At 47.6% G+C, this 17,269-nt stretch overlaps 7 protein-coding genes across 7 annotated transcripts; 3 read left to right on the top strand and 4 right to left on the bottom strand.

Moving 5' to 3' along the window:
• Window positions 1–1,217: 1,217 nt before the first annotated feature.
• PAAG_05752 (hypothetical protein) lies at window positions 1,218–4,662 on the top strand (the record flags this gene model as incomplete). Its single annotated transcript, XM_002792424.2, has 2 exons — window positions 1,218–3,239; window positions 3,304–4,662. 2 exons carry the CDS (start codon window positions 1,218–1,220, stop codon window positions 4,660–4,662), a joined length of 3,381 nt encoding a protein of 1,126 aa, XP_002792470.2.
• Window positions 4,663–5,734: 1,072 nt separating this feature from the next.
• On the top strand, window positions 5,735–7,277 carry PAAG_05751 (hypothetical protein; the record flags this gene model as incomplete). The annotated part of the gene is made up of 2 exons (XM_002792423.2): window positions 5,735–6,957; window positions 7,025–7,277. The coding sequence occupies 2 exons, from the start codon at window positions 5,735–5,737 to the stop codon at window positions 7,275–7,277; spliced, it is 1,476 nt and encodes a 491-aa protein (XP_002792469.1).
• A 577-nt stretch (window positions 7,278–7,854) lies between these two features.
• Window positions 7,855–8,340, bottom strand: PAAG_05750 (hypothetical protein; the record flags this gene model as incomplete). The annotated part of the gene is made up of 2 exons (XM_002792422.2): window positions 7,855–8,187; window positions 8,338–8,340. The coding sequence occupies 2 exons, from the start codon at window positions 8,338–8,340 to the stop codon at window positions 7,855–7,857; spliced, it is 336 nt and encodes a 111-aa protein (XP_002792468.1).
• Window positions 8,341–8,763: 423 nt separating this feature from the next.
• PAAG_05749 (oligosaccharyl transferase subunit Dad1) lies at window positions 8,764–9,475 on the top strand (the record flags this gene model as incomplete). The annotated part of the gene is made up of 3 exons (XM_002792421.2): window positions 8,764–9,024; window positions 9,094–9,272; window positions 9,409–9,475. 3 exons carry the CDS (start codon window positions 8,764–8,766, stop codon window positions 9,473–9,475), a joined length of 507 nt encoding a protein of 168 aa, XP_002792467.1.
• Window positions 9,476–10,000: 525 nt separating this feature from the next.
• PAAG_12089 (hypothetical protein) lies at window positions 10,001–13,271 on the bottom strand (the record flags this gene model as incomplete). Its single annotated transcript, XM_015847625.1, has 3 exons — window positions 10,001–10,357; window positions 10,469–12,009; window positions 12,080–13,271. 3 exons carry the CDS (start codon window positions 13,269–13,271, stop codon window positions 10,001–10,003), a joined length of 3,090 nt encoding a protein of 1,029 aa, XP_015702775.1.
• A 1,149-nt stretch (window positions 13,272–14,420) lies between these two features.
• On the bottom strand, window positions 14,421–15,656 carry PAAG_12088 (hypothetical protein; the record flags this gene model as incomplete). The annotated part of the gene is made up of 4 exons (XM_002792420.2): window positions 14,421–14,687; window positions 14,817–14,944; window positions 15,026–15,136; window positions 15,497–15,656. The coding sequence occupies 4 exons, from the start codon at window positions 15,654–15,656 to the stop codon at window positions 14,421–14,423; spliced, it is 666 nt and encodes a 221-aa protein (XP_002792466.2).
• A 422-nt stretch (window positions 15,657–16,078) lies between these two features.
• PAAG_12087 (hypothetical protein) lies at window positions 16,079–16,725 on the bottom strand (the record flags this gene model as incomplete). Its single annotated transcript, XM_015847624.1, has 2 exons — window positions 16,079–16,223; window positions 16,598–16,725. The coding sequence occupies 2 exons, from the start codon at window positions 16,723–16,725 to the stop codon at window positions 16,079–16,081; spliced, it is 273 nt and encodes a 90-aa protein (XP_015702774.1).
• Window positions 16,726–17,269: the final 544 nt, after the last annotated feature.

The raw sequence follows: 17,269 nt of genomic DNA, 5'->3' as shown, positions 1-17,269 counted from the left end.
ATGGATTAACTTATCTCCTGAGGTGGGGAAGCACTTGCTGCTCCTTTGCAGCAACAAAATAAACATTGGACGGTCTCCACCTCTACACACACACACACACACACTGGGTGCAAGAAAATGCGAGTTTGACAGTTGTCTGATTGCTGACTTTATGGAATGGACCCTCCGCCCAGCCTGATATTGTCCAGGTATATGACGACATTGATTCAGGTTAATTAGCGGGTAGCATCCACACCTTCATCTAGGCGACCCTATCAACAGGTAGATATAAACATTAGTTCACGTACCTGAATATAGCTTCCGGCAAAATACACAATATCAACAGAGAAGCGCAGAAACCCTTGGCAAAATATTGTTTAAGACGTACACCATAGACCTGGTAGATATTCCGTAAGCTGCGGGTCGCGTGTTGAAAACACACAAAACGAATAAAGAGATAAATTTATGCCAACTCGGTAGTTAGTTATGGTTGTTTGCTAAAACCAACAGCTGCAAGCTGCAACAAGGAAGTGGATTGAAAAAGAATCTCCAGATGCATGTTCGAAGGGGATAACTAAATATTTTGATGCGACTCTTTACTGACCAAAGTTTAAACAGCTTTATGCCGGTTTTGTCGTCTTTGCCCCTGCCAAACATCGATCAACTGCTGAAAAAGTCCCCGAGGATCAATGCGAAGCACCTCAACATCAGACACTAACAAACAGACACCGGCACGGAAAAGGACCAGCATCAACTGGAACCTAAACCACACCATCACATTGTGACGCGTTTCGGAAGTATTTCGCAGCCCTCCTGCCTGCAGAAGTTGAGGCGCTGAACTAGAATCGCGTGATTCATCCAGTCCTGTCGCACCCAGCCCTTTTGCGCCCGCCACACCGAACATCCAACTTATCCTCCCGACCCTTTTCCTCTCTATTGGTTATCCACGGATAGAAGTCGATTTCTATTTTCCACAGCTATTACCTTAAAGAGCAACTGCTGGTTGATGGTTGAAGGAACTGGGTGGGTTGAATGTGCCCAGAGATAAGGAAGGTTTGGGAACGATCAGGCTTCCTCCGCCCTCGTGGATGGACTGCTGTCTTTAATTCGTGGAGTTGACGGACTGCGAATGTGCCGGGTACGTCGATTCGAGCGGACCACCAACTCCATCTTCGAGAAATCTCCCATATCGATCCACGATTACCTATAATGAACCCGGCGGCCACGGGCTCTACGCAATGTCCGGACCTTCCCAACCTACCCTTGTCCCAACAAAAGATGCTGAGAGAGGGGTTCTGGGCCCCGTGGTCGAGCGCGATGAGTTTGGGTTACCTATTCGAACTCACAGTCGGTCACCACAATCAAACAAAGATGACGAATCACTAGTCGCGAAGGACGGGGTAACGCTTGCAAAAGATGACAAGGCTGCGGCGCCAACTTCCATTGAAAGCGCGAAGGAGTTAGACCTATCAGAAGAAGATCGGGCAGTTCCACCCACTATTGCATCTGGAGCTGCAAGGCATTCTCCCGAAAATGGAGCCGTTCCGCATTCCACGCCAACACCCGATATTTCCAACATAGCGAAAGATTCTGAACCAGTGGGCACCTTAGCTGAGTCCAGTAATTCACATACGCCGGAGAATATCGACAAGTTTGAATCATTGGACTCAGATACTTCGAAAACTCACAAACGTTCTTCGTCCACCCAAAGCACCCAACACATATCTGAATGGTCACATCAACGGATTACGGCTGTCGAGGAGGAGAAGGTTAGTGACGTTTCTGAGGACGAGGGATGGAAGGATATGCCAGCTTTGGATGAATTTGATATATACGATGATTATGGTAGAATTGTTGCTCGTGGCGCTGCACAGGAAGATGATGCGGCTGTTTATCAGGGACTTGGGGGCGCAGGGAAAGGCTATACTCGTGTCCAGATCGACGAAGATGTGCAGTCAGTCACCAGTTTAGATGATGAGACGAAGTACCTTTTCAAAGAGCCGGAAAGCAATGCTATTGGTGTTGAAGACGAGCAACGGGACCCCCTCGCCCAGTTAAAAGCAACGAAGGACCTTTTAACTGAAGGACAAAGAATTGCATATGTTGGAGTGACAAGATTAACTATCTATCAAATGACAAAGGAATTTCAAGATATAAAGCCATCGAGATCATCGAAGAAGTACATATCTGCAGCCATTGATGCTATGTCCAAATGGGGTCAGCAGATGATGATCCGGCTATATACACACATGGACATCGACTCTGCGGAACAGATAATGATCGAACAGCTGGCAGAACATGGCGTTCAGCCAGCCGACCTGATCCCGCCGCTCATGAAAAATTCTCGAGTTAGAAACCCCCTTTCTGCTGAAGTTGAGTCCCCAAGACAATCAAACTCTCCCCCCGCTGCCCCTGCCCCGGAGAAACTCCCCAGTTCAAGTGGATCATCAGATTCTTCTGAATATTGCTCGTTGCGATCATCATCACCGCCACAGCCATTGTATGAAAGTCACCCCGATGGCGATATACCAGAAGTTAAATCTCCTTCTGAGATGCCGACTTCAGAGAAGATAGATATCGACATTCGATGGACGGTGCTTTGCGACCTATTTTTAGTACTTATTGCTGACTCGACGTATGACGCCCGCTCACGTCGATTGCTAGAACGAGTGGGAGAATCCTTGGGTGTGACTTGGTCACAGATATGTCGGTTTGAAAAGCGGGTGGTTGATGCATTGGAAATGCAAGAGGAGAAAGGTAAGGAGACCTGGGATGAAGCGGAACATATGGAAACGAGACGAAAACAGGCCTTGAAGAGAAGATATATGATCATGGGCCTTGCGACGGTTGGTGGAGGCTTGGTGATAGGCCTTTCAGCAGGATTGCTGGCGCCAGTCATTGGTGCAGGTCTCGCAGCTGGATTCACCACGATCGGAGTCACCGGAACCGGTGCATTCCTAGGAGGTGCTGGGGGAACAGCTCTCATAGCATCTGGTGCTACACTTACAGGTGGCACAATAGCTGTTAGAGCTTCTAATAGGAGAACTGGTGCAGTGAAAACGTTTGAATATCGGCCCTTGCATAATAATAAGAGGGTTAACCTCATCGTCACCGTTTCTGGGTGGATGACCGGTAAAGTTGACGACGTTCGACTGCCTTTCAGTACAGTGGATCCCATAATAGGGGATATCTATTCGGTCCTTTGGGAACCAGAAATGCTTCAGAGTATGGGAGATACAATTAATATTCTTGCAACGGAGGTATGTGCAACTTATTGTTTACTTTTAACTAGTTTTCCTTTTGCTAATTATTGTATCCATCCAGGCTCTCACTCAAGGTCTTCAGCAAGTCTTGGGAAGCACCATTCTTGTTGCTCTAATGGCATCGTTACAACTCCCAATTGTTCTCACCAAACTTTCGTACTTGATCGACAATCCGTGGAATGTTTCCCTGGTCCGTGCTAATGCATGTGGCCTCATTCTGGCCGATTCCCTCATGGCTCGAAACCTCGGGAATCGACCCGTCACTTTGATAGGATTTTCCTTAGGGTCGCGCGTAATCTTCGCGTGCTTGAAAGAACTTGCCGAGAAAGATGCGCACGGGTTGGTTCAAAATGTGTATCTATTCGGTTCTCCAATTGTTGCAAATAAAGATGAATACCTGAAAGCGCGGAGTGTCGTTTCTGGCAAGTTTGTGAATGGCTATGCTTCCAATGATTGGATTCTCGGATACCTCTTCCGAGCCACCAGCGGTGGGATTATGAGGGTAGCCGGCCTTGCCCCTGTGGATAATGTTCCTGGAATCGAAAACATGAATGTCACGCAGCTCGTTAACGGGCATATGGCTTATCGTGCGGCGATGCCGCGGCTACTTCGCGAGCTGGGCTGGGAGGTGGAAAGTGACGAATTTACTGAAATTGAAGACCCCGATCCAGATAAGCATCAAGAAAGACAACGAGAGCTGATTCGTGAAATCGACGAGGCACGCAAGCAAGCAGAAGCAAAGCCGGATAAGACGCGATTTGGCTTCTTTAAACGTGGGAAACTTGCTGAGAAGAAAGGATGGGAAACTTACGACGTAGATGGCAAGGACTGTTCTTCTCGAAATTCGTCTGATAGTGGGCGTAGCCGTACTTCTCACAACCCCTCTGTTCTGTTTGATATCGGTGCTATCCGCGCCGAGCTAGCAGCTGAACAAATGGAAGTGAAGCAACTAGAATCCACACTTCCCCCGATAAAGATTGATCTCAACCAACCTTCACATCTACCCCGAGTTTCATCGTCTGGCGAGAAACCGTCAGTGAGTTCGTCTGACGCCCCGGAGCCCAAGGTGACAAAGGCCAACGGTGGTCCTTCAACTTTAGGCCAATCGACTGCAGGGCAACCGAGTCAGACCCTTGGGGCCTGGCAGGAAACGTTTGAAAGCAACCACCGCGGCCATGACGACGATAACATAGAGATGACCTTTGATACATCATATACTAGTCCTCCATCCCGATCACCTCGGCCACCGGCGGCCTTGTCTCCACCATACGACTTGTCCAGGATGAGTTTGTCGCCATCATTGGAATCTGCCAGTGGGCCAAGCTCGAGATTTGGCAGTGTTAACCTTAGCCATAACGCCTGGGCTGATGACGATGATGATGAACGAAAAGATGCGGGTATACAGATGAGTTTTGAGTAGTGAATAATAGCAACTAGGAGGCGGTGGGTTTTTCTTTTCTTTTCTTCTTTTATTTAATTATTGTCTTCCATGTTGATGGAAGTCTCAATTTATATATATCTTTCTTTCCGTATATAAATTTTTTCTATCCCAAACAAGTGGATTTTGTGTTGTCATTTCTCATTTTACCCTTATTCGTTTGACATTGGTGTTGCAAGATTTCTATCTGCTATCCAAGCATAAGATTTGCGCTTGGTGTTAATGAGGAGCTTCCTCCTTCGTTTTCCCATTCTCTCTTCTGTCGCGTTGACTAATGGATATCCCGGTACTATATTGATGTTTGTATAGAGGTTAAATTTCTTTGGATCTTTGCGTCTTAATCATAATCATCGAGTCATGACCATACCCCTCGACAGATGAATTTGTACAGGTTGTTGTTTTCTTTTCGGCTGCTAGTTTACTTTCAGTCTTATGGGAATCGCATAAGCTTCTTAACGCTAGGTTCTAGAGACGGGAGCTGGATATGCAGAGAGAAGTTAGTTATGTCTTTCTCTTAGTGATGCCCTTGGAGAATGCAGATGTAGATAACCGCATTTGACCCCTGGATATGAATATGGTGAGATACACCGATAATAATTAATAATAAGATAATTTTATATACTTGGTCCGTACAGTCTCTTTCATATCCATGTGCATATATATATATATATATATAATTATAGATCATAAACCGCGCTGTGTTCGGTCGTGAGCTTGGCAACAATCACGGGTTAGTTGCGTTGTTATCCTCCCGCTCAATTTGGGGCGGGTCAATAGAGTTGCGGAACGACCGACTTTAACTTAACCTACGCTCGAACAGCAATCCGAATTTAAACACCCGCGACCCAAATGCAAAGCGCGCCACGGTCGCAGCAGAATATCGCATTCCATGCGACGGTAGCCATCCGATATCCGTCTCCTTAATCACCTCTGCAGACGAAAGTTTGGGCCCGCACCCAACCTGCTACTTAGCAATTGGCCTCCAAGACGGCCCATTCTCATTCTCTTACAGCTTCTTCTCACTACACGCCCGCGCCCAAGCAAGTGGTGAACAATGGTCTCTGCTAGATCTAACTCTAGCTATTCCAGCAATTTTCTCACAAAACAAAATAATGCACACGGATCGCCTCTGACCAGAGTTGGAGGCCAAGTAGTACAACGTAATATCCCACAGAGCACAACCGTCGACTCAGCAGCTCGACGAAATGCACCCGGCAACAAAAAAAGAGCAAAGTTTGAACCCGCAACGGACGATGAACCCCTTAGTTCTACTGACGAAAGCGAAGAATTAAGTTCCCATGCAGGATTATCGCCTTCTCCGGAACCTCGACGGAGATCATATGGGTGGTCGGCTAAAGTCAGTGCTAGAAAATCATCTCAAGAGGCCGAGGATGAGGAGAAGGATAAACCAGTGTCAAAACGGAGGAAGAAAGAGATAATTACTCCACGGAAGGGGAGAAGGCGCTCAGGAAGGACAGAGTCTTCTCCAGTTGGGTCGCCAGAGGAGCGACTTCGTAAAACGTTTCTAGACCCCCCAGGGAAGGATATATTCCCTCTCTCCTCACAGCCAGATCGTGCGACGAAGAATCCCACAGTATATGGCAGTAATATCCATACTGCTCCGAAAAATATGCCTCCATCTAGATTCAAACACCCGCCTTCTACTTTTGACGACGATGATCTTGTCCCTCGGTCATCACAGGCCTCCGCGAAGGGCCCTGAGTTCCAAACCCCCCTCGTAATATCAACCGATTTCACCATAAGTTCCTCAATTACCGTCCCATCGCACCTGGGTGACATTCTTGACGACCTGTCATCGTCCCCATTGAGCTCAATCTCTTCCTCCATAAGCCTCCATCTATCGCAGGAGGAAAAGCAACATCTCGACTCAGCGACCCAAATGCCAAAGACGACTATCTGCCCCATGTGCGACCAGGTCGTCGATCCGAGATTTGTGGACGAATTGCAGAACCTCAGCGGCCTTAATTATAGGAAGAAAGCCCAATTCTGCCGCAATCATACAAGAAAAGCGGCTGAGCGAGAATGGGTCGATAGAGGCTATCCGACAATTGACTGGGAGAATCTCCACAAGCGCATCGAGAAACATTATGCTGAATTGGATCAGATATTAACGTGCAAAAAGCCATCGTTTTACCGGAACGTATTGGAGTCTGCCCGTTCTGGGGAGCGGAGGGGTAACCTCCGTTTAACGGTGCATGGAGACGGGGTGGATAAAATATCAACTGGATATTACGGCCCTTGGGGTGCGAAGAAGATGTACGTTGCACTTTCTCTTTCCCTGAACCTTGCCTATTCAACTGACGTATCACATACATTGATGCAGGATGGATGCAATCATCGGCCATTTTGCATTGAAATTTAATAGCCTGGCCCCGACGGACACTCTGATAAAAGCTGCTGGAGTCTCCGGCTTCGTGCAATCAGTCATGGTTCCGGAATTAGCGGTCATGTTAATCAAGGAAGATATGAGTATTGGAGACACAGATGCTCGCCTGATCTTGACGGATAGCATGGAAATTGGGAATTTGCTCAACGAGCAGCCTGATGATGTTATTAAGCGAGTTGTCAGAAAATGAAGGCTTTGTTTGAAGTTGGCATTCCTTTCGGTCTGGTACCAGGATACGTGTGTGGTGCATGTGCAGTGCATGCGGGCGTGTTCGTGAATGGAGTGAAACTGTTTCCTGCAAGCTGTATATCTCTTTTTTTTTCTTCTTCTTCTTCTTCTTCTTTCCCCCCCCCCCCCCTTGTTTAGATCCATATATTTCGCTTTATATCCTCACTTCAAATTTCCGCGCAAAAGGGCGTATGGAGCTAGATTGACTTTCATAGTTTTATATCTCTAACACTTGTTTCTTCAGCAGTTTAATGTTGTATCCAGATATGCAGTTGAGACATATGAGGGAGATTAGGATTCAACGAATAATAGTTAAATTTCCAGCTAATTGTACACACTCAAGGTCCAACGTTGCTCTCAAAGCCTGGCCTCAAGGGTCATAGTGATCCATAGACATAAAACATCGCTACCTTGCCATGGGTGGATAGTCCCGTTCCCTATAAGATCCATCCATCGATTTCCCCCTTTTACCAATCGCCGCGTACAGAGCCCTCCCTAACCTACACCCCTTCCTCCACAAATTGAAATCCAAATTTTGATTAAATCTTCGACGCCCTCCTCCCCCTGTACGCCAGCGCAAAAACAACCAACCCATACGTAGCCAACACGCTCAGACACATTGGTACAGGCTTTCTCGTCTTAAGGGCTCTGGGATATGAACTTCCTGCCAGCACTGTCGAGGCAATCAGCCCCAGCTCCTCGCCAAAGGGCTGTTGGCCGTGTAGACGGAAGCAGCTGAGGGCATAGAGCGCACCCACTGAGAGACCGGCAGCGATAGAGGGGATGGAGCCAGTGCGTGCGTAGCCGGCGATGCCGCCGCAGGATGTCAGCAGGGAGAGGGCGGCGGCGGAGTAGGCGGAATTTTGGGAGGACTGCAGTTTTGGGGATTAGTGTTTTGTGAAAGGGTGATAAATAGGAGTGTTATATATAAAAGCGGTTTACGATGTGAAAAGGGACTCCCGAGTGGGGTATTGACACTTAGGGTGAAAGCAAAGCAATGAAGTGGGTCTTTCCACACGCACCATTTGTTACGGATATGTATGGACTCAAGGCTTATCAAGTCAGGTTCTTACAATAGACTGGCTGGATATCGATGCGGGATGTCGTGATAAATTGTCCCAACTCAAAATGTCTTCAGAACCCAAGAACCAATTGAGAACGAAGGACCTCGGACCACGCAGCCAGAGCTTACGTGATCTTGAGTCATGTGATATTCGACTACCTGTTCTACCTTGCACAGGTTGAAATACCTGGGAATATATATATATATATATATATGTATTTATATATATATCTCTGTTATTGATGATGCGCAACTTGGAGGAAAAACCCATCGCGTGCTTGTATGCCACGACCAATAGAATGATTTGATACGAAGGGTATCTTCCAGCCTATTTACACCTCTCTATTCACCCGATATTCATTTTATTCTCCGCCGCCCCGCCGCAATGTCTCCCAAACGCCGTGTTGCTTCAAACTCCGCAGCTTCGCAAGCTCAACCGGCATCTCCCAGAACAGCACCTATGACTAGCCATGCCTCAAAACTCCCTTTGTCACCCAATTCCTCTGCCCAAGAAATTGTCGTTGTCATCTGGCAGCGGTATCTATCACAAACGCCCAAGAGAACCCTCCAGCTCGACGCATTCATGGCATTTCTGGTTCTTGTAGGAGCAGTGCAATTTGTCTATTGCGTACTGGTGGGGAATTATGTATGCTTCATTTTCTTCTCAGTCAAAGGTTTGAAAAGATCCAGGTTTTTGCTGACGTACGTTATATAGCCGTTCAATGCGTTTCTAGGCGGCTTCTCCGCTGCCGTTGGGCAATTTGTACTCACGGCCAGTTTGAGGATGCAGACGAGCCACCAGGGCGGAAAGGATGGGAAGGCCACATCTACGTCGAACATTGTGTCGACACCGACGGATGGACATCTACTGTCGAATGGAACGTCGAGCGAAAGGTTCGTGGCTCTACATGGTTTCATCGGGGCTTCTACTCAGTAACCTCCTATTTCACCCCTTCATTTATTATCACAACAAATTCTGCATCCCAAGAGTACCATGCGCAACTGCAACTAACGTGTCATATTGTTGTAGGGCATTTGCGGACTATGTCTTTGGCAGTTTGATATTGCATTTCTTCTGCGTCAATTTTATTAACTGAGCTGGTTCTTTCCTCTCTCTTCACTGTATTATCATCTTGTTGCATATGTTTCAGAAGTTGACGTCACGTTATAGACAAGAAATTCTATCAAAAGCAAAAGATGACCCCATATCTATGTTCTTCGTTAAGTTGTCGTGGTCGCCTCTTTTTAAGAAAAATTTTCCTTCTGGAAGCCATCGGAATTGCACTGGTAACAGCTGTACCAGGAATATCCCAAGGTTTCCAAAATGGACAGAACATATTTGCTGTACCATGTCGTGCTGTGGGAGATAAAAACTTAAAACAAAATAATCACAAATCTATTTCATTCTTGCCAAATACTTTTTCTGGGTTTGCCTGTTGAACAGCTTCTACGGTGCTTCAACGAGTATTTCTAGAGATGTGATAGATTCGGCAGATCGTGCCTCAAGTTTTGCATATGTACAAATGCACACAGGTCTACATGAACCGTTCTCCAAAACCTACTTTAAATACCACAAAGGAGTTCTACGCCAACAATTATATCTAAATGTAGAATGCCATCGCTCAAAATCCTCTCGCCGCCCTCTTCATAGCCGGCTTCTTAACCACACTTCCACCACTACCTCCTCCACCAGTGATTGGAGTCCCGGGCTTCCTTACAGCCGTCACGCCGGCGGCAGGCCTTCTCACAAGAGTTCTCAGACCCACACTTGCAGAGCCACCTTCCCTCTCCCGTTTCCTTCGCAAGGAATCTTCTTCGGCCTTCTTCTGCTCTTGTTCAGCCGCCCGTTCGCGGTCAGCAGCCATTTGCGCTTCGATCTCCATTCGTCTGTTGAATTCGTGCTCGGTCACGCGCCGCTCACGAGCTGAGTAGCCTTTTTCTTTTATGGAATAGAACACTCCGCCAAGGTCCGCGAGCCACTGGATTGGACGTTAGGTTAGAATGTGAGTCAACTGGAAAAATTGGCATGCGGGTTCCGGGGGCAAAATATTGTGTTAATACAATGAAATTTAAAAATATCGAAAACTTACCCGCGGATCCACAGAGGTAACTGTGGACATGTACTCTTTGCTCGTCAAAATTAACTCGTGATATACCACGTAATCGGGAAGGTAACCGAGACCGTACAGCGCGCTTGTGGGATGAAGCTGTACCGTAACGCTGGTGCGGAGGTTAATATATTCCCCAATGCCCTTAACTCTTGCGGCTTGGTGGAAGTACCCAGAACATATACACTTGCGTATAACGTCCCAATCAGTCCCGCAGCTGGTCAAGCTCATTTTCTGCATCTTCATAATGTCATGCAACTGTTCGCGGATTTCCTTGGAGCGGCGCAGTGCCTTGGGATGCAGAAAATGCCTTACGCACCACGTGTCCGAGTAACCGTTCGATTTCCACTGCGTATATACATGGAGCAGTGTCAGGTGGTCCGACTCAGGGACGAAAAATTTCTCCCGCGCAGCGTCCGATTCCTCTTGTCGCTCCTTTGGCCGGTAGAATACACCTGGGACAGAGAGCATTGAGACGATCGTTAACATCTCCTCGCTGCATTCGTACTTCTCCGACGCAGTGATGAGAAGCTTCGCGAGGGACGGGTCCATGGGGAAAGCACTCATGCGGCGGCCCATTGGCGTCAAGTCTCCAAGATTATCAATGGCACCCAACGCCCAGAGATCAAACAGTGACGTTGTAATTGTGTCCTGTGGCGGTGGGTCCATAAAGTCGAAATCGAGCAGATCCTTGACACCCAGGGATTTCAGCAGCAGTACAGTGTTGGCTAAGTTCGTGCGCTGAATTTCAGGTATAGTTTGCGGGTATAGCTCGTTTTTGAATGCAAGCTCTGTGTATAAGTGGTACGCCTTCCCAGGCCCAGTTCGTCCAGCACGACCAGCACGCTGTGAGGCGTTTGCCTGTGAGATAGGCGTGATTTGGAGCGTGTCCATACCCATTCGTGGATTATAAACCTTCAATTTCGAAAATCCAGCGTCGACAACGTACATAATGCCATCAACTGTTAAGCTAGTTTCGGCAATATTTGTGGCAACAATCACTTTCCTAACTCCAGGCGCAGCTTTGTCGAATATCTTAGCTTGAAGGTCTGCAGGCATCTGACTGTATATCGGTAGAATGCTAATCTTCGGTGGATCATTCAGAAGTGCCAATCTTTCCGCTATCAATTCACAAGTAACCTCAATGTCTTCTTGTCCGGTCATGAAAACGAGGATATCCCCAGGTCCTTGCGAAACATGAATAGCCAAAACCTGTTTCACAGCACTGTCCACATAGTCTTCACACGGAGATCGCGAGTATTGAATGTCCACAGGGAACGTTCGCCCAGAAATGAAAAATTCTGGGGCACCGCCATAGAATTTTGAAAAACGTTCTGCGTTCATGGTGGCTGAGGTGACGATGAGTTTCAAATCCCGCCTGCGTGCAAGAACTTTCTTAATGAGGCCCATCAAAACATCCGTATTCAATGCCCGCTCGTGAGCCTCATCCATTATAATGCAGGAGTATTTGTCCAGGTCCGGTTGCACCAGGGACTCTCTCAACAGCACACCATCGGTCATATCTTAAATGGGGATTCTAGTTAGTCAACATTATTTTCAAAATAAATGTATTCCGGGGGTTCCATAACACACATTTAATAACCGTTTCCTCACTGGTGCAATCCTCGAAACGAATGGCATAGCCAACGAGTCCTCCTAGCCTAACGTCCATTTCCTCACTAACCCGCTTCGCAACACTCATCGCAGCAACACGACGTGGCTGGGTACAGCCGATTAACCCAATTTTCGCATATCCATCCTCATAGAGGAATTGGGTTAACTGAGTAGTTTTTCCGGAACCCGTTTGCCCAACAACGATAACGACTTGGTTATCTCGAATAACCCTCAAAAGTTCCTCCCGGACCGCAAACGCAGGCAGAAACTCCCTCTGCTCCTTCAGCGTCTTGCTCTTACTAAACGCACTAGCCCCCTCGCTCTTCTTCATGTGTTCCGCAAATTTACTTCCACCTTTATTCTGGCCTTCCTCCTCGCCCGGGATCGGTGCCGCACTATCCCCCTCATCCTCCTTAATGCCCATGAGATTCCCCAACGCCGTGCCCGCCATATTAGTAGCATCCTGCGCTTGCTTCTGCCGTTCCTTCTGCACTCTCTTCTCGCGCACAACCTTACTCCCCTTCCGACTGAACACAGCCATATCACTCTGCGGATCCCGCACGGCAGGCACGGGATCAAGCTGCTTAGTGAAAACCGTCCTTCCATCCAGAAACGGGGGCCGCAAATCATGCACGAGCAAATGTACACGAGTTGAGTCCTCATCGTCATCGAAATCAGCATCATAATCCCTCCTTTGCGCCACGCCAGAGGTCAGCATGCGATTCGTTTCCCAGGCATCGACATCCTTCTGTTTCTGCACAGCGCGCGCGCTGATGCGCTTGCTGTTCTTCTTCTCGGACAACGCTACTTCGTGCTGTTGATCTGCCCATGAAGAGTCCTCCCCACCAAACGGGTTATGCGTCTCGTCACCGAAGGTGTGTCCCAAGTCATCGCCTGCGTACCAGTCTCGATCTAGAGCGAGGGAGTCTTCGATGTCGACAAGCGATTCTAGGCCTTGGAATGTCTCCTGGTGAGGGGTTGAGAATCCATTTCGAATGCCACGGGGAGTGGAGGCGCGACTGGTATTTGCGTGCTTGTCATCTAAGTTGTTACCTTGAAGTCGACTTCGGGGGACGTACATGTGTTTGGATGAGGGGCCCAGGTGAGATGGAGCTGGGGCAAAGCGGTCCGAGTCAAGTTTTCGGCGCTTTGGGCTATCTTCTCGGGTCATTTTTGTCCAATATATAGCTATATGTTTAGTTGGAAAGAGATTCAAGTCATTATACAATGACTGGATCTGTTGATTGAAGCTTGGTTTCGTGATGAAGCTTCGATATTGGTTGATAACATTGAGTTTGACATGTTTGACATGTTAGCTTTGTTTGCCACCACTCTCGGACCGAAAGTTTTGCCGAAGTCAACAGAGCATTGATTGTAGCAAGACGCAAGCAACTATGGAGGTACTCCAATGGATGGGATACAACTCTGTCATTTAATGCAGGGAAACAATCCAATAACAGATAACAGCGCCAGAAAATTGAAGAGAGAGCAAAATTTCAATTGGCAAAATGAATTATTAGATTGTATATAGAGAAAGTATATCAACGGCAAGAATGGGAAAAAGGGAAAACGTGGCGCAAAACGCATCCATGACAAGCATCCAAAACCCATTAAAAGAAAAACGAGGAAAGACAGAGGAGCAAGGGGGATATATGGGAAAAAAAAAAAAATGAAAAATGAAAAAAAGAAACCCATATGAAAAAAGACAAAGAAGAAGCAAAATAAAAAGTAATGTGATCTGAGCTCCCAACCTTCACCAGGCCAAGCTCCTCAAACCAGCTGGTTTCACAGTCATCAGTCTTAACGATGCCAGGTGGCATAGGAACGCTTGAGCTTGTATCCTCCAATCCTCTGTGGCATTTCTTTTTCTACACTTTCTTCTGTTGCCATTCAACTCAAGAATGAATCGCTTCATCTCAGAGCACCACTATCCTGGATCAACGGGTTTCTTTCTTCAGCAGCGCGAACCCACTTCCCCCAAATACACATCTCAGAAATTGTACATTGTAACCGACAATTAGGCTGTAGCAAAAAGAAAAAGGAGAAAATGAGACATCAAGAATAGTTGGAGAATCCAGAATATATAAAACTGTCCATCACCAACATATATGATCGGTTCAAGTCACTCTTACAATCTGTCCGCTCCCTTTTCTTACCTCTCGACCCCTTAGTTTTCGCCTGGCCTTTCTCCTCACAATCCTCGATCTCAATAGCACTTCGTCCGGTCCTGCTCTAGGCACATGGAGCTGCAGACAGCTACAATTACGTATTGTAGTCAGTTGCAAGAATTCTGCGGACCCTGGAAGCGTCTTTGCGAGAGCTAGTAGGTCTCGCCACCGACACCGTTGTGTGAAGGCCCCACCATGGTGGAATATCCGTATGTCGCGCTGCTCTGCTCGTTCGGGTCGAGGTTCGGGCTCAATATGTTGTTGGACCCCTCGGAAGGGACTGAGAAACCGGAAGACCCCGTTGCGCCTGCATTCCCAGTCCCACCGGGGGCACCGCTGGCTGCACCTCCGACTGGTCCGCCGGAGCCGTACCCGCTGCTCGGTGGCCGGTTCTGGTTCTCCCCCCTTGAGGATTGGGTCTCAAACCAATCAATTCAATTGTTCAGATATTATGTCCTCCCAAGTTGAGGAAAGAAAAATAAACTAGGAAATATATATCTTGGAAATTGGGAGGAGGATTAGATAGCTAGGTATCAGCCTATACTCACTTCGCGATATTTTGAAAGATAGATCTTTAGCGCTTCGGAGTAGTTTTCGAATCCGAGTGAGGTCATAGCAAAAAGGATATCTTCCCCATTGACAGTCTTCCTTTTTTCTTGTTGACATTTCTCCGAAGCTGGTAGGTTTAAAAGTGTTAGATTTAAATTTCCAATATCATAACAGTCCACCATGGAGAAGACGTTTGCAGATAACACACCTTCGCTGGTGATAAACGAGATGAACTCGCTCACGCATTCTTGCATGCACTCTTTCGCCTCTTTTGCGATTTTGGCATTTTCTGGGAGGGCGGATTTCATTATTCGAGCAACTAGAGAGTAATTGCGGATGTTAGCATCAAATACTTGGTTATGAGAATGCGTCGCGATCTGTAGCATTTCGGCTCATAAGGTGAGGGGTGAGAGCAATCGGAAGGGGCAGAACGCTAGACAGAGAGCCGCAGCCAAACAGAGTACGGCGCAGGGCTAGCTAGGAAAAGGCGAATGAAGTGCAAGTCCGGATGCATGTTTAAATCAAAAGGCTCCTGCTTGGATGTTTGAGAGAGGGGGGATCGGATAGCAAACAACCAACGAGAGGCCATCAGAGGAGAGCAAATAATAACACTACGGAAAAAGAGTGCACAAATCAAAAGCAGTCAAACGGCAAACATGCAAGAACGCGCTTAACGAACCATTTGCGATTGGAAGCCATCGATCCTGCTCTTTCACCTCAAATTCTCCCTGGCCTTGCGCTTGTGTATCTTGGTGTTCCCGTTCCATATGCTCCGCGTCGTCGCCTGACTGAGTTCCTGGGTCCACCTCTGGCTCCTTTGAAGGAGAGGCCGACGACATGATTTTTACGTCTTTTGGGTACGCGCCCCGGATAGCAACTTTGACACAGACGGTTGAACACGTCACTCCCTTTTGGAACCTTGGGATCTGCCGGTCCTATGCAGCCCTGCGTCAACGTACGTCAGACTGGGCAGCTATTCGCTTCACAACAGCCCTGGGAGGAAAACCTAAAGAAACATGGATGTGGGGGGAGGGGGAGGGTGAAGGCATTCGAGTGGCTACGCGTTTTTCTCTTCCTTTTTCATTTTATCTTGCCGGGGACCTACTGGGTTGATGCTCTAGAGCTGGCCCTCTATTGCATGTACCGGGACGGCTATATTTCTCTCAAACGCGCTGTGGACGGGCACTGAACAGCAACCCTTTCTTGATGGGCTAGTGATTCAATCGGGTTATGGCCTGGGGACGAACGATAACATCTAAAACTAAACGGGTTGGGCGGTGACGGGTGGAGGAATGCGGGTCAATTGACTAGGATAAGGCCACTGGTGATTTGGGGTTGGGCCGATAGTATGGATATCGGCTGCAGCAGCGGAGTTACGCGTTGTGCGACGGTTTGTTGTGGTGCTTCTAATTTATAAACGAGCTGGTTATAAAAGTGTCAAAAGTGCTTCAATAAGACGAAAGACTGCTCGAGGGTTATACAGCTTCTGTCAGGGTGGTGTGGCAACATCAATTGGCCGATTCAACGGATGGGCTTCTTTGGTCAATGCGAACAGGTTTATTCACAGACAGTAAATGATAGGCAGTGATAGTGTCACCCGCGCGTGTCTCTTCTCTGATCCTTTTATTTGCTTTTTTTCCGTTTTGCTTGCTCTATCTCTTCTACTCTCTCCCTCTTTGCCGCTGTATCCGCCTGTCTGTCTAGCTTGCGGTGAGACGCGCACCTGCTGCCCTTCAAACAGTGGATAACCTTGGAGCTGGTAAATCTGGGGAGGTCTTACCTGTAAAGCACACAAAGACAAGCCCAAAGAGATTCGATGGCGAGAAGATGTGGCTGTGGCTGTGACTGTGACTGTGATGGAGATGCAGCCGTGAAGGAAATGAATCGTTGGATGTTCAAAAGATGCATTTATTTTGGCTGCAGTAGGAGCAAGAGAAGGCGCATGGGTAACGTCATTTCAATACGGTAACTCTGGCTGGCTGCCAGATCCCGATAATTACGTTGGGGTCTTGTAACTTGAATACGTGTAAGCGCAGAAAAAGCAAACGCGGCGCTTATTTTTATTATTTTACTTGTGGACAAATCAATGCGGTTGTTGTGGGTGTTGATGGGAGCGCATTTTTCCGCTCAAGGTTCCTACGCAGCTCTGCATGGAAGCTTTGCGATCCCCAGATGCAGCAAATGGCCGATAATTCGCTGCTGTGTTTGGTTTGCGGAGCTGCCGCCTCTCCTCGAATCATCGTGGGTCTACAGTAGACTACATGGGATAGGGCATGTCATCAAACACAGCAATTGGATGAGATTTGCTGGTAAAGGTTCCCGTCGAGCCAGTCAAAACACGCCAATCCTCGTCAGTTCCATTAAACCCATCTGTTAGCTGAGGCAATTCTAGTTTCCAAAGTGTCGAAATGATTCTTGAAACCCCATGAAAACATCGTCATCGCTGGTGTTT

Source organism: Paracoccidioides lutzii (genome assembly GCF_000150705.2).
Source record: "Paracoccidioides lutzii Pb01 unplaced genomic scaffold supercont2.15, whole genome shotgun sequence".
NCBI classification, from domain to species: Eukaryota; Fungi; Ascomycota; class Eurotiomycetes; order Onygenales; family Ajellomycetaceae; genus Paracoccidioides; species Paracoccidioides lutzii.
The sequence above is the reverse complement of the archived record's forward strand: the minus strand, read 5'-3'. Positions and strand labels throughout refer to the sequence as shown.